Consider the following 15409-nt stretch of genomic DNA (forward strand, 5'->3'; position numbering starts at 1 on the left):
AATGTCGCTAAATTATTATTTTTTCGTAGGATAATTTCAACAACTCTGAGACCGATATTAGTAATCTAGATAGCAGCGTTGCGGAAGATACTTCTTTAGAAAGTGAGCCTCTAGTGAAGTGTGGGGTGTGCCAAAAAGAAGTTACGAATGGCAGTTGGCTCTGTCATATAGAAAAGGAACATGATTACATAGCGTGGAAGGAAAATGAAACACCTTTAGTAAGTATTACAATTAACTTCTTGTATCTTCTCTTCTATACATCATAATTATATTGAATTCTATCTATTTTTGCAATGTTTTATACATAGATGTATATAGAATGATAGAAAGAAATGACGACTAATTTATATAAATTTGAATTTCAGAATACAAACAACAAAAATGAAGTTCACGATTATTTATACAATATCACTAAACAAAATAATGGATTGGTTTGCTCGCAATGCGGCTGTCGACGGAAATACGTAAAAGCATATTTGGATCATATAAAATCTTGCAAGAACGAGAATAATGTAAGATTTTCTTTCATATGTATTTTTATTAAATAATTAATATCTTTTTGTTATTCAAATAAAGATAGAAGATAATGGTATAAAAACATGTTTAGATTAATGCAGATTTATTTGACGTGACATTTTTAATTCAATTTCTAATATTTTGTGTTTCAAAAGGAATACAAAGTTTTGTGATGTTTGAATTCCAATTGTAAACAAACTAATAAATTATTTTATCAATAATAAAACAACGATTGGCCTCATCTGCAGGATTCTCCAAATGATTCTTTACTTAATAGCAGTACTGTGGATGAAAATGCTTCAAATATTTTAATTAAGAATGAAAGCATGAAGTGTGGGGTTTGCCAGGAAGAGGTTGAAGATGATTTGTGGTTAAATCATATAGAGGAAAAGCATAATTATATGGCTTGGAGAGAAAACGAACAACCTTTAGTAAGTTTTGAATGGTATTAATTTTTTACTATGGATTTACTTTTCAGAATGTTTTCAAAATTTCTTTTAAACTAATAAAAACTGTGATGAATACATTATTTATTTTGACTTTATTTATCGAGTATTGAACGCACATTTTTAATAAATTAATAATCTTTTTAGAATTCAAGCGATAAAGACGAAATTTATGAACATTTATACAATATTTCTAAACAAAATAATGGTCTTCTATGCCTTAAATGTGGATGCCGTCGTAAATACGTGAAGTCCTATTTGAGTCATATTAAAAGCTGCACTGGGAATCCTGTAAGTCAAATTTTAAATATGTTTTATAATTTCTAAATTAAAGACTTAAGGTTAAGAATAACTAATGAATTTTACAGGATTGTACTAATGATTCAATAGCAGATACAAGTAATTTAGACCAATCTATAGTTGATAAAAATGATAAAGCTTCAGTGAAATGTGGTGTGTGTCAGAAAGAAATAGAAAGTGGTAACTGGGTGACACATATTAAAGAGGAACATGATTATATTGCTTGGAAAGAAAATGAAGCACCCCTTGTGAGTATTCAGTCTTATTAGTTATATCATTGAAGTTATTTAACCCATTGACCACCGAGCGGCCCGATCGGGCCGAGACACAATAGATTTTCTATTGTGTCTGTGATCCGAGGACTGACGGATTAAAATTTAAATTACACTTAAAATTTCTGCACGTTGTAATATCGATAATAGACTACAAGCCCACATATGAAAAAAATATGGGTCAAATGAACCACCACGGGACATATCCGGTACGAAAGAAGAGCAAAAAATAATAAGATTCATCACTATGCCGTCACTTGTAAGCTGTTCAACTGAGTGCAGATGAGAATTGAAAAGTACAGGTAGACTCGGTAAATTTTGGTCATATATTTTTGTACGGCATTCTTAACCATCGATAGATCCATTAAAAATAATAAGAAACCGCTCAGTGCCGTACAAAAATGTTGGTCCACCAAGTCGGAATTTTAATTTAATTTCCGAGAGTTACCGGGGGTAAATTTGGTCATTTGACCATGTACGGCATCTGTGTCATACTATTGCTATACTGCTTTTAATCCATTATTCCGCAACGCCGTACAAAAATCATGGGGACAAGGGGAAAAAATCGAGAGTTGTAATCCCCTCTCTTTCCCCACTCCAGGGGGTCATTTGACACAATACGAAATAAATTTATTTTTAAAGTATTTTATGCATAGATAATATTTTTTCATGTGCCGTACATTTTCGTTGGTTCAAAGGGGAAAAATCTGAAAAAGAAAAAATCCATATAACGAAATGTTTGCTTTATATTTTGATAATAAAATATAAATATACATTAATATTAAGAAGCTCGAGGTGGTTAATTATCACCTTGGAAAGTCGGAGTCAAGTGGAATGGACTCCGTTAAATTGATGAACTAATAAAAAAGCTATGAACGAAAAGATGTGAATTATATGCAATCAGCCCATGAATACAGGTAAAGTCACAAGCAAATGCTAGTATTATATACATATTCAAAATGTACAAGTAAAGCGCTTTCAAATGATACCAAACACGGCATATTTATCTTAACTTTATTTTTTTACTCAGTATGTTTTGTCCGCTAGAGGGCGCCACATTAGATTTTGTGAAACCCCATATAGCCTTTAGCTAGCTGGTCGCTGGTTATCCAGTGAACAATTCAGATGCTTCTAATGATATGTTATTTGTCGAATTCTGATAAGTAGTTTAGAAGTTACGAGGGAATAGATGAACATACTTAAATGACCTGTCAAAACCATAACCCTCCTTTTGCTTTGCCGTAGTTGGGTAAAAATATGTTAATGCCGTACTGTATCAAATGGCCATAAAGCACCCTTAAAATTGTAGCTTTCGTCGCTTTCATCAGCCTAAAAGATGTGGTCTGCACAAAAATGTACGGCATCGTTTTTTCCTAATTTATCTATGTTAATACTATTTAAAACAACGAATAAAGTGTAGAAAACTATTATATTTCATTAATCTACGATGTTTAAACTTTAACAAAATTTCTGGTTTTGCATTTCTCTATAACTTTTTTTAGAACGGTTTCTTTTGAACGGCAATACTATACAACAATTGAATTTTACAATATCATGTTAAAAAAAAAGTTCCCGTACAGGGTCAAATGACTTTACAGCTCTTTATATCAAGAATTCGATGAAATTAAGATGATTATTGGTATACATTTAAAAGAACAATTATTTTTTGACGGCATTGCTTTTAATAGTACTTTTGAGTGCTAGATAATGTTTTGGAACCGAAGCCGTACTTAGTCAAATGACCCCCTGGAGTGGGGAAAGAGAGGGGATTGCAACTCTCGATTTTTTCCCCTTGTCCCCATGATTTTTGTACGGCGTTGCGGAATAATGGATTAAAAGCAGTATAGCAATAGTATGACACAGATGCCGTACATGGTCAAATGACCAAATTTACCCCCGGTAACTCTCGGAAATTAAATTAAAATTCCGACTTGGTGGACCAACATTTTTGTACGGCACTGAGCGGTTTCTTATTATTTTTAATGGATCTATCGATGGTTAAGAATGCCGTACAAAAATATATGACCAAAATTTACCGAGTCTACCTGTACTTTTCAATTCTCATCTGCACTCAGTTGGACAGCTTACAAGTGACGGCATAGTGATGAATCTTATTATTTTTTGCTCTTCTTTCGTTCTAGATATGACCCCTGGTGGTTCATTTGACCCATATTTTTTTCATATGCGGGCTTGTAGTCTATAACCAGTTGATTGTTTATATTTATGACTTGTAAAAAAGTTTTTTTTTCTTGTTGTTATTTTTTAAGCTATTGCATAGCTTCTATCGCGGGCCTTGAGCGCGGGGACCGAATCGAGAAATTCCGTAACGAAAAAACCTCACGCTCCCCACTCCGACGGACACGGAGGTGTGCCTTGAAGGCATGCTATGCAATAACTTTACCGCGGCAGTCCCCGAGTGCCACACGTGTTTTTTTACATTTTTTAAATTAATTATTAATTCCAAATTATATTTTCAGGATGTAAATGATAATGACGCCCTGTACAAACATTATTATAATATCGTTCAAACGTACGGCCAACTTACCTGCAAGAAGTGTGGGTGTCAGCGCAAATACGCAAAATCGTATATGAGCCATGTACAATCCTGTACTGGTGATTATATGGTAATTGAGAAATTATATTTTATTCGTTTTTAATATACACCTATCCAAATATTTAGAAATTATTTTATGAATTCGATAGAAATTTCTTTAAGGATTATATGTTTAAAAATCTTTTTATAGGACCCCACGTTCGTTCAAATCCAAAAAGAAACCCAAGATAACAAAATAGTGAAGTGTGGTGTGTGTCAATTAGAAATGGAGAATAAGAGATGGACTACACATATACAGAGGTTTCATAAGTACGTAGCGTGGCAAGAAGGTGAAACGCCGTTAGTAAGTTGCTTAAAATAATTAATATTGATAAAAAACACTTAAAATCATGAAATAATTGTGTTGTCACCAATTCTCAATAAGTGTACAAAACTTGAGTGAAAAAATTGAGTTTAAAGTGTCAAAATCCGTGTACATGCAAATATACATGTTAAGCTAATAAAAGCGTGTTAATTGGTAATTCTGATAAAAATTAATTATCTGATGATAAATCTCTAATATTCCTCAATCATTTTAGGATACCGAAGATGAAAATCAAGTTAACGAACACCTTTATAATATGTCGAAAAAATATGGCGGGTTGACTTGTGCGAAATGCAATGTTACTAAGAAATATGTAAAGGTGTTCCTGGCTCATATCGAGAGTTGTGACGTTGATGTGGATGTTAAAGCTCTTCCGGATTATGAAATGAATACAGGTAATTTGTTTTTACCACTTAAATTTGGTTGTTAACTAGACTTATGAATGTTTTTTTTATAAATTTATTATTATCATACTAATAATAGAAAAAAAGTGTGTGTGAGCACACGTGTCAGAAGTGAAACTTCTTTGGCAAGAATCAAAGTATGGTGATGACGAGACCTTGAAACTTTACTCTCAACGCGCCTAAAGAAGTTTCTCTTCAATTAATTCGATATGGAATATATCTTTTTTCAATTTGCATCTAGTGTCGTAATATTCTATAGAGTCCTATTTATAATCTTTTTATATGTTAAAACTAATTGATTATGTGTTTTATTTCAGATAGGTACGAATGCGCGCTATGTCATGAAACTGGGCCAATTAGTGAATGGAAAAAGCATGCCATGAAGAAGCATTACAATGTCGCCTGGATGGTCGGAGATGTACCAATTGTATGTGACGCTTTATTATTTTAGTTACAGTTATAATTAATTTTCTCTTATTTTGTTTGTTTGAACGCGCTAATCTCAGGAACTACTGGTCCGATTTGAACCCTACCTAATAATAAAAGTTTAATAAGTCATTAGTAATCCAATCATAACTTGGAAGGAAAATTAAATAAATATGTAATCGTATTAATATTTTACAGGATTTAAAAAACTTGCCTTGTGTGGAAAAATATCTTAAAGAATACCAAAAATATCACAAGACATTACGATGTTTGGAGTGCGGTATGGTTCGAATTTCTATCACGGGATTTTATGCTCACGTCATGTTCTGTGGAAAAACTGAAGAGGTTTGTTGTATTAATAAAAAATATATTTTATTTTGAAACAGAACGTTTTTGTTATTTGATTTTCTTTTGATATCTGTAAAATCCATATAACTTTAAAGCTTTTTGAAAAACTTGAAATTTTATTATATTATAATATACTTATAGAAGAATTATATTGGTCTTTATAAATTACGAATAATCTAGATATAAATCATTACATGATGATTAGCTAGCTAAGCGAATTCTTTCATTTCTCTAGGAAAAAGACATGTACAAGAGTTATTGCGAAATATGTAACAACAAATATATAGGCGTGTACAAAGCACAACATATGAAAGCCCATCGAGAGCAAGAGTATGCGCAGATGAACAAACAGATGATAGAGGCTAGACAAGAGGCGATATTAAATCAGAAACCTGAAGATGAAGAAACTCCTGGTAAACGGCGAGCTGCTGAAAAGTAAGTAAAAATTAATGTCAATACTATTTTGATCAAAACTTAGTAATATTGTAATATGTATTCATATTATTCTAGACAATATAGTGTTCATTGTATTATTTAAATTTGCATATGTATGTATAGAAACGACGAGTCTATAGTTCATTATTATTTGTAGGTGCATCGTTAATTTCATACTTTTCCAAGAATTATTCTTTGAAATCACAAATTATTTTTTTGCAGGGCTAAGAATGTCATCAAGAACATCACAACAAAGGTAAGCTTATTTATTTTCACAAAGGATATGAGGACTTGGAAGATATTTACTTACATTTTTTTAATGGTCATGAAGTTTTTGATCTTATCGTATAATTTGCAAACCAGACGAATTCCGTAGAATCACTCGCGAAGTACCTGCATATAAAGTTATTACGTGGATAAATAACCACAAGTATGCGTATTGCGTACATTCATAAATTCTTACAGCCTAATGCATTTATCGTAAGATAATCCCTTATTAATACAAATAGTACCCCAATAATTATTAATTTTCCATAGACTGAAGATAAAGAAAACACTGATGATGATATATCAGATGATAACTATGACGAGACTAGAGACGATAGCAGCAGCGAGTCAGACGATTCTGTGACAATCGATCCGACGTCGGACGAAGAATCGATTGACACGGAAATCGATTCAGACGTGTCTAACGATGACAAAATAGAAGTGAAGAGAAAGAAAAAGTATGGAGAATCATGTAAGTGTCAGTTTTCCATTAACACATATTTATATGATATAATATTTATATTTTACCTTTAAACTACAAAAAAAAAATCAAACGACTTTTTAAGAAGTTTTTTGGATGGTCAAAATACATGATTTAATGTTTACCTCTTTATAAATTCTTTTTTTTATACGTTCCAGCGTTTGCAACTATTAACAATAAACGAATACCTTTTACGGTATCACAACCTGCTGCATATATTGCTGATAGTGCCAAAGAATTGTAAGTATTTTCACTATAACAAATACAACACAATACTTATAAATTTATAATTTGAAGTGAAACTTTTTTAGTCGCATTCAGAGAAAAATTTCATGGCAATACGTCACGTAATGGCATAAGGCGACGATTTTGGTATCTCTGAATCTTGTCAAAGAAGTTTCACTTCTGACATGTGTGTTCAGCACACACGCATTTTTTTATGCATGTGTATCGTGTACACGTAATTTTTTTACCCAAGAATGCTAAAAAATCAATAATAATTCATTGTTAAGTGACATATTCCTCCTCATATTCATTTTAAATATACCATCAATTTTAAATAATTCTTACGTTTTCTTTTATTCAATATATTCGTCCTGTTAAAAACCACCTCGTTTTACGTAAATGTTATATTCCAGTTTCAAGACCCATTACACATCAAGTACTCTATTCCCTCAATGGTTAAGTTGCGAATATGAAGCAGTCCCTGAAGACCAGCTAGCCAAATATATGCCACCGTTAGCGAAGTCCTGTAATGTTATGTATTCGACCGACGGTTGGACGACGTACGACCGATTTGAAGCAAGGAAGGGAAAAGGTATGGTATCGATATTAGTTACGGTAAAAAATAAGTATTTTAGTGATCTTGAGGTAAAAAATAAGTATTTTAGTGATCTTGATATTAAAACCAGACAATTTTTATCTTTTTTGTGAAATTTATTTTTTTCAACATATTTATGGTTGACCAATCTCTATTACTGTTACTAATCGTTCTTTTCTTTCTCATTAAGCTATATATTTCGCTCTGTGATTTCGCTGTATTTCCTAGGTCTCAGTTTGTTCGTGGGTGCCAGTATAAACAATATACGCTGGGTGCCTCCTCGAAAGAATTGTGAAAATACGCCATATTTGAGTGTCAACTGTTACAACGGACCGGACGCACCGCGCCTTGATGTGACGCAAACTGTCGAACATCCCGCCATGATACAGATATGGGATTTTCAGGATATGTCTGAGTGAGTTATTTTGCTAATTTTTTACATGGCAAAGAGAGAAAGCTCTCATGAAGTTTTTAATAATTCTTTAAGGTGATTGCAACGATCTGTTCCCAGCCAATATCCCGCTAGATGGCGCTGAATTCTACATTTCTAGTTTATTTGAGTTTTTGCGTAATTGGAATAGTCATCAAACCTAGGAATAGTCATGGCGGTTACTGAATATTATATTTTATTGAAATATGTTATATCATTGCCTTAAAATCCACCCAATTCGGTAAAATTATGCGTTTTAACATCTGTCATTGCATACAGGGTCGTTTACACACACAGACGTATACAAAAATGATAAAGATTTAACTCTAGATGGCGTGAATGTAAAGCGCGTCACACACGGTGAAGATACTACCTATAATATTTTATCTAATCTAGTAATATTTTATATTACAGTATCTTAAGGTATCCGGTATCAGCGTTCTGACCATCATTTTTCTTTTTTCGCTGTAGAACCGCCATCCTGTTACAAATGACCCACAAAGGAGAATGACCACGGGTGGTATCGGTAAAATTTTAGTTGTGCCACGTATTCGTTATATTGTTAATTCCTATTTGTATTTATAATGATCATATGTATCAATATTAAGTCTTAATTAAACCGGATAAATTGAAATAATAGTAAAAGTAAAAGTTTTTCTTTTGAAACATGTATGACTACGTATGGAATCGGTAAAATACTAGTTGTGTCACGTGTTCGTGATATTGTTAATTCCTATTTGTATTTATAATGATCATATTTATCACTATTAAGTTGTAATTATACCGAATAAATAGAAATAAAAGTAAAAGTTTTGTTTTGACACATACCTATATCTATCTCTCTTGCAAACGTCATATGTCATAGTTTCTATTTGAAATGTCAAATGAATGTGTTCGACGCATTGTTCGATGTTATTTTGAAATAATGTTTAAATTACGATTTACTTTTCACATTTGTCTTGTAAATTAAAATATTACCTATGTAATAAATGTAAAACTTAACGTTCATCGTTAGTTTAAACTCGATTAAGTAGTTTTTTGAAGTGTTGAATAAAACTATTGTTTTATTTTTATTGTCGCGAACTGCGGCTTATTTACATAAAAACTTTAATCATATCTAAAAGTACTAACATCAAGCTTTAAATTGAGCTATATTTCATCTTGACACAATAAGTTTGATTGCGATACCAAGTGCCATAGTCACTTGGGCAATCTCCTGTGGTTTTCATTTTTCTGTATGGGTAGACAAAACTTCAAAACGCCACCTGCTACGGTTTATATTATTATGAACGATTAGCTTTCCGCCCGCATTTTCAAAAAAAAACCCGTATAGTTCCCGTTCCCGTGGGGTTTCCGGGATAAAACCTATTCAATGTGTCCAAGTTACGTTCTATATGTGTGCTAAATTTCATTGTAATCGGTTCAGTAGTATTTGAGTGAAACACACACATACACATCCTCACAAACTTTCGCATTAGTAGGAAGTAGGATTGTTATAAAAATAAAAGTTATATTTGTTGGCGTAAACTATTTTATTGTAATTTTGGGAAATAAATAATGTCAAAATTGATTACCTACAATAAAACGCAGTTTTATTTTATTACCTACATTACACTATTGTTTTTTTTTTATCAAAACATGTATTTGAAGTAGCAAATATGATATTATGCTGATCCAAGCATTTTCACTCAAAACTAATATCACTAATGATTTGTAAAAGTAAATTATTTCAAAATACATTTCATAACCAACAAGTAAGAATAATTATTCATACAACAACAAATCAAAAACACTATTTACTATGGAAAAAAAACCAGGAAGGTGAAAAACATATTTACGATTTCGATGCACTCGACTTTTAGTAAAATAATAGGTAAAAATATTATTATGGTTTTGATCACAGACATATCTGTGGTTTTGATTTTAGCTATTAGTATCAGAAAGCTGCGTGTTCAATGCACGTCGGGGTCCCACAACTGTGGAGGAAGGAAGGTAGAATACCTCCATCGAATAAGTGAAGTTTCTCGACATACTCGATTTGCCGGCCGGCCTCAATGAAGATTGTCCGAAAGTTGTATATGTCCTCTGCAACGAAAAAATTTCGCTAGCGCGATTCAGAGTGAGGTGTCGTACAATATACCTAATGAAGTTTTTCATCTTTTTATTTTACTGCAAATACAAAATAAAAATTAAACAATGGTAATGTAAATTCTAAACAAACTACTACCAAAATACAATTAGAACAAAAATCATTTGACTTGTTTATTTCACCCAGAGGCCAGAGGCGGCTCGTGACAAAATTGTATAGGTGTTCACTTGAAATAAAACAACGAAAATACAATAGCGTTCGGGATGATTTATTACAAAAAAATGAGCACCACATTTTATAAATGTCTATAACACTAAAAATTACAAAGTACAGGCTATTTCAAAACGAATTCAATGACTAGGTATCAATAATTAGTAAATCACCGAATTTGCATTCGCGAGCGTAGGTATCCATAGTGTTTGTCACTGACGGTCACTGACCTCTATAACTTATAGTTATAGAGGTCAGTGGTGTTTGTTGTGTAAACATGTATGTATTTGAGTAGTTAGTAGCATATTATATTCTGAATTTCTGATCCATGCCTATTCACTCAAAACTAATAACACTAATGATTTGTAACAGTAAATTATTTCAATAGGTAGGTATTTGAACATTTCCCAACAAGACGTAAGAATAATTATTCGTAGGTATACAAGATACAATAACAAATCTAATACACTATTTATTATTTTATTATTTACTAGCGGTCCGCCCCGGCTTCGCCCGTGGTACATGTTTACGTTTTCTCTCCATAAGAAGTAATAGCTAGAGAGCTAGCGCAAAGCTACCTGTATGTATTTGACCAGACCTGGATTTTTGTGTGTTGATTCCCCTATACCTACTATACATGAGATGAGGAGTCACTAAGCCCAGAGTGGTGGACGGGGCGCGCGCTTAGGTAAGACAGGTGGAAATTTTTGGCGAACTTTGAAACCATTTGACCACGTCTGCCATTTTGATATTTGAAAATAGATTATTATTACTATCGGAAAATAACAATGGCAGACCATTATCACGCGGATAACATTCTGGCAGACACTTATGAAAGTGCTGAAAAAAATACAATTTTGAAAGTATTTGACCAGATCTGCCATTCATATATTTTATTTATTAGGGTCTTAAAAACTTATTTTCGAAACGGCAGACATTTTCATTGCGTACAGACTTCAGCAGACAACAAAACTTTACAGACTTCAGCAGTCAACAAGACTTAGCTTCTACATGGTCAGATGTATATATGTATTACGTTCCCTGACCTTACATCAATGATTTACTTTATTAATGTTTTTATGGTCATTTACATTTAATTTTGAAAACTATGGAATAAAATTTATAAATTTGATGATACAAAACTAAATATACATTTGTAAAGAATCTCAAATATAAAGTTGTGTTGCAAATAACAAATCATCATTTAAATATTTAGTTTATTTCTTTATTTAAGAAACAATTAACAATTACAAAACAACATAAAAAAACACGCATGCATTTATTGAAATGTTCATTCATCATCACTATCGTATGGCGTTGTGTGACTCGTCTTCATAATCCATTGAATCGGATTCTGTAAAAGTAAAACGTAAATTATATAATAAAAGAAATGAGTCATTATAAACTTACCTAGTAAGGCAATGCCTTTGATGTCGCACGATGCCGCCGCGCCGCCAGTGTAGGTACTTCTGCTGCTACATGAAAATATGCTAGGGTTGCAACAAATGGGAAATAAAACAATTGTGATTATTACTATTATGATGTAATCATTTATTCATATTATGTACATTCAAAACAATTGCTATTATTAAATCTGATGTAATTATTTTTTCATAAATATATAATTATTATTAATTACATAATATATTGCACTGTGAAATATTTACGTATCACTTTATTTTTGATGTTCTTAATTGTCTTTTATAAAATTTAAGTGACGCATTCGCATTGGGATCAACAATCCGATAAGAAAAGAATGGAGACAACATATACATAGCTTTGATTTCAATTCTACAGATACAAAATATACAATCTAGATCACTACTTTTCCTTGCTATAGTTTTTTTTATTATCATCCTTTTTTTCCTTACTTTATGTTTTGCTTGCTGACGTCATCAAATATTGTTTTTTATAAAGTTATTGTATTTGTGCTATAGTTTATGTATGTTTATGTATTCTATTTATATAATATGTATTTATATATCATATGTAACTATGTATATGTGTATTTTATTTATTTGTAGTATAATTTATGTATATATAGTAGGTATATTTGATACTTAAATAGTTTTATTTATTTATTAGGTATAATTATTATCATTATTTTTTTTTCTCTTCTTTTTGCACTATCCCATTAACATCATACATTTCCTTTCCCATCAGGTTGCCTGGTAGAGATTGCTGCTTAGCAATAAGGCCGCCTCTTGTACAAACTATGCCTTCCTTTTGTATTTTAATGTTATTTTTGTCCTAACTTTGTTTGTGCAATAAAGTGTTATAAATAAATAAATAAATAAATAAATCTATCTAAAATGATACAACGGATGTTTCCTGCGTTTTCTCGTCAAAATACCGAAACAACGTAATTATTGTATAGTAGTTGGGCGTGAAAGTAAAAAAACAAATGAAAAGTGTTTTCCATATGATTATTTATTAAATTTACGCGATTAAGAATAATTTCAACGATACAATTTAGTAACCGAGAATTCAGAGGATTAAAGAAAATACCTGCCTGATCATTTTATCAAACTCTAAAAGAATTATGGTTATTTCGCATCACTCGGTTTATTAGTTTGGTAATAATTATTAAAGGTAGTTACAACCCTAGCCATTGAGTCGAACGGTAGGCAACACAATATCGACTTTGTGCGGGTACATATGGTACATTTCTTCTTGCTGTGAAGCGTAATTATTATTATTAAGATTTTTTAGGCTATTTTGAATCAGCTGTTCTAATTTAATTCTAGAAATTTATTAAAACGTGATTTTTTTAAAAGTATATTATGAGTTTATAAATACCTCAACCAATAGTTATTGTGTCCTATCCTCATTTCTTTATATCTTGGTAGTTAACTAAAGTGTTAAATTTACATAACCTCAACAACAACATTTACACTGCCACTGCACTAAAACTAAACTAACTAGCTCTCTAGCTATAAGAACCATCCTCGTACTTCAAGGGATATAATAAAAAAAGAATTATCGAAATCGGTTCAGCCGTTCTCGAGTTATGCGCTTACCAACACATTTTGCGATTCATTTTTATATTAGACTAGCGGTCCGCCCCGGCTTCGCCCGTGGTACATGTTTACGTTTTCTCTACATAAGAACCATCCTCGTACTTCAAGGAATATAATAAAAAAAGAATTATCGAAATCGGTTCAGCCGTTCTCGAGTTATGCGCTTACCAACACATTTTGCGATTCATTTATATATATATACTAGCGGTCCGCCCCGGCTTCGCCCGTGGTACATAATATTTACGTTTTCTCTACATAAAAACCATCCTCGTACTTCAAGGAATATAATAAAAAAAGAATGATCGAAATCGGTTCAGCCGTTCTCGAGTTATGCGCTTACCAACACATTTTGCGATTCATTTTTATATATAAGAGAATAAGATTATGTGAAAATAACCAGGAAGGTGAAAAACATATTTACGAAAACATAGTAACATAATATGGCTGTCGCTACAATAATTATATTTCAATTTTATCTTTTTATACCTAGTAGAACTGGCCGACGAATAAAAAAAATCGTATTAGAATAAATACAATAAATTACGGAACAAAAAAAGGATTGTAACTGAATTAGGTATGTTTGTTTCTGGGCGCACCGTTTTCGACGACGCGACGCGCGACGTAAGCGTATAGGTATAGGTACCTACTTTGCTAAAACAAACTAATAAAATTGTGTGTCTGTCTGAAAATTCGGAAAAGCATATTTTGCAAGTTTGTAATTACTTTGATAGTTTACCGATTTATAATAATTGTAATTGTAATTGTATAATATATAATTTGCAATGTGGTGAAATTTCATAAAAATCACGGGCCAATTTTTTGTTTTGAATCCCACCGAAAATATAATTGCGTTATTAGAATAATTAATTACTATACCTACCCACGATCAATTATTACAATATAGTCTCAAATGCATACTAGAGAAATATTGCAATTTGATTCAATTAAAATGCATAGCATACAAAAATAAATTCACAACACAAGAAATTCCGCGCGCAAATCATAGCGCGTGTCAATGAAATCAAGAATGTTTTATACAAAGAATACTTATACTCTAAATCAAGCCGACGCGGACGACGACGCGACGCCGAACAAAAGTACCTACGACGGACGACCACGCTTCGAGTTGCCAAACAACATGAGTAATAAATTGTTTACAAAAAAAACAAGTTTTCCATTTTTCTGTATGAGTAGACAGAACTTCAAAACGCCGCGCCACCTGCTACGGTTTATATTATGAACGATTGTTATAAAAATAAAAGTTATATTTGTTGGTGTAAACTATTTTATTGATCAATAATTTTGGAATTTAAAATTGTCAACATTGATTACAATAAAACGCAGTTTTATTTTATTACACTATTGTTTTTTTTTATCAAAACATGTTATTTGAAGTACCATATAATATTATGCTGATCCAAGCATTTTCACTCAAAACTTATATCACTAATGATTTGTAAAAGTAAATTATTTCAATATACATTTCATAACCAACATGTAAGAATAATAATTATTATTCCTACCTACAACAACAAACCTAAAACACTATTTACTATGGGAAAATAACCCTGGAAGGTGAAAAACATATTATTATTTACGATTTCGACGCACTCGACTTTTAGTAAAATATAGTAGGTAAACATAATATTATGGTTTTGATTTTTGCTACTAATATAAGAAAACTGCGTGTTCAAACTACCTACTTGTTTGTCTGTCTGAAAATTCGGAAGTACTTTGGTAGTTTACCGATTTATAATAATATTGTATATATATCGTTGTTTAAAAAATATTCAAACACAATAAAATATGATATACTGATTTATCACTGGTTTCAGTGATGAACTGATGAGTCAATTATAGCCACTATACTTTCGTCATACGTGTGTATGATTGATGTGATTTGCAACGTGGTGATATTTCAGAAAAATCACGGGTCAAATTGTCCCACCGAAAATATAACTGCGTTATAAGAATAACTATACCTACGATAAATTATACATAATACAATATAGTCTCAAATGCATACT

The 15409-nt window shown here is 31.7% G+C and overlaps 1 protein-coding gene and 1 long non-coding RNA gene across 5 annotated transcripts in view; one reads left to right on the forward strand and one right to left on the reverse strand.

Annotated features, from left to right (window-relative positions):
- LOC149490631 (uncharacterized) overlaps positions 1–15409 on the forward strand; it is a 37066-nt gene that overhangs the window by 9452 nt on the left and 12205 nt on the right. For all 3 annotated transcript variants that reach the window (XM_089706853.1, XM_089706862.1, XM_089706858.1), the window contains 16 exons: positions 30–218; positions 366–512; positions 765–947; positions 1110–1253; positions 1331–1510; positions 4012–4158; positions 4279–4431; positions 4667–4847; positions 5174–5283; positions 5481–5627; positions 5866–6065; positions 6288–6321; positions 6603–6804; positions 6972–7053; positions 7452–7630; positions 7862–8048. In XM_089706853.1, coding sequence (XP_089562979.1) covers positions 30–218; positions 366–512; positions 765–947; positions 1110–1253; positions 1331–1510; positions 4012–4158; positions 4279–4431; positions 4667–4847; positions 5174–5283; positions 5481–5627; positions 5866–6065; positions 6288–6321; positions 6603–6804; positions 6972–7053; positions 7452–7630; positions 7862–8048 — 2465 coding nt within the window. The remainder of the gene's footprint in view (positions 1–29; positions 219–365; positions 513–764; positions 948–1109; positions 1254–1330; positions 1511–4011; positions 4159–4278; positions 4432–4666; positions 4848–5173; positions 5284–5480; positions 5628–5865; positions 6066–6287; positions 6322–6602; positions 6805–6971; positions 7054–7451; positions 7631–7861; positions 8049–15409) is intronic.
- The window catches only part of LOC149490632 (uncharacterized), a 43883-nt gene continuing 29591 nt past the window's right edge, over positions 1118–15409 (reverse strand). For both annotated transcript variants that reach the window (XR_016317130.1, XR_016317131.1), the window contains exons 2-4: positions 6376–6458; positions 6023–6058; positions 1118–1251 (exon numbers count right to left, since the gene is read on the reverse strand). This is a non-coding gene — a long non-coding RNA (uncharacterized LOC149490632). The remainder of the gene's footprint in view (positions 1252–6022; positions 6059–6375; positions 6459–15409) is intronic.

Source organism: Colias philodice, chromosome 2 (genome assembly GCF_061535455.1).
Source record: "Colias philodice isolate Cphi_HAF_F1 chromosome 2, ilColPhil1 Martin Lab GWU primary, whole genome shotgun sequence".
NCBI classification, from domain to species: Eukaryota; Metazoa; Arthropoda; class Insecta; order Lepidoptera; family Pieridae; genus Colias; species Colias philodice.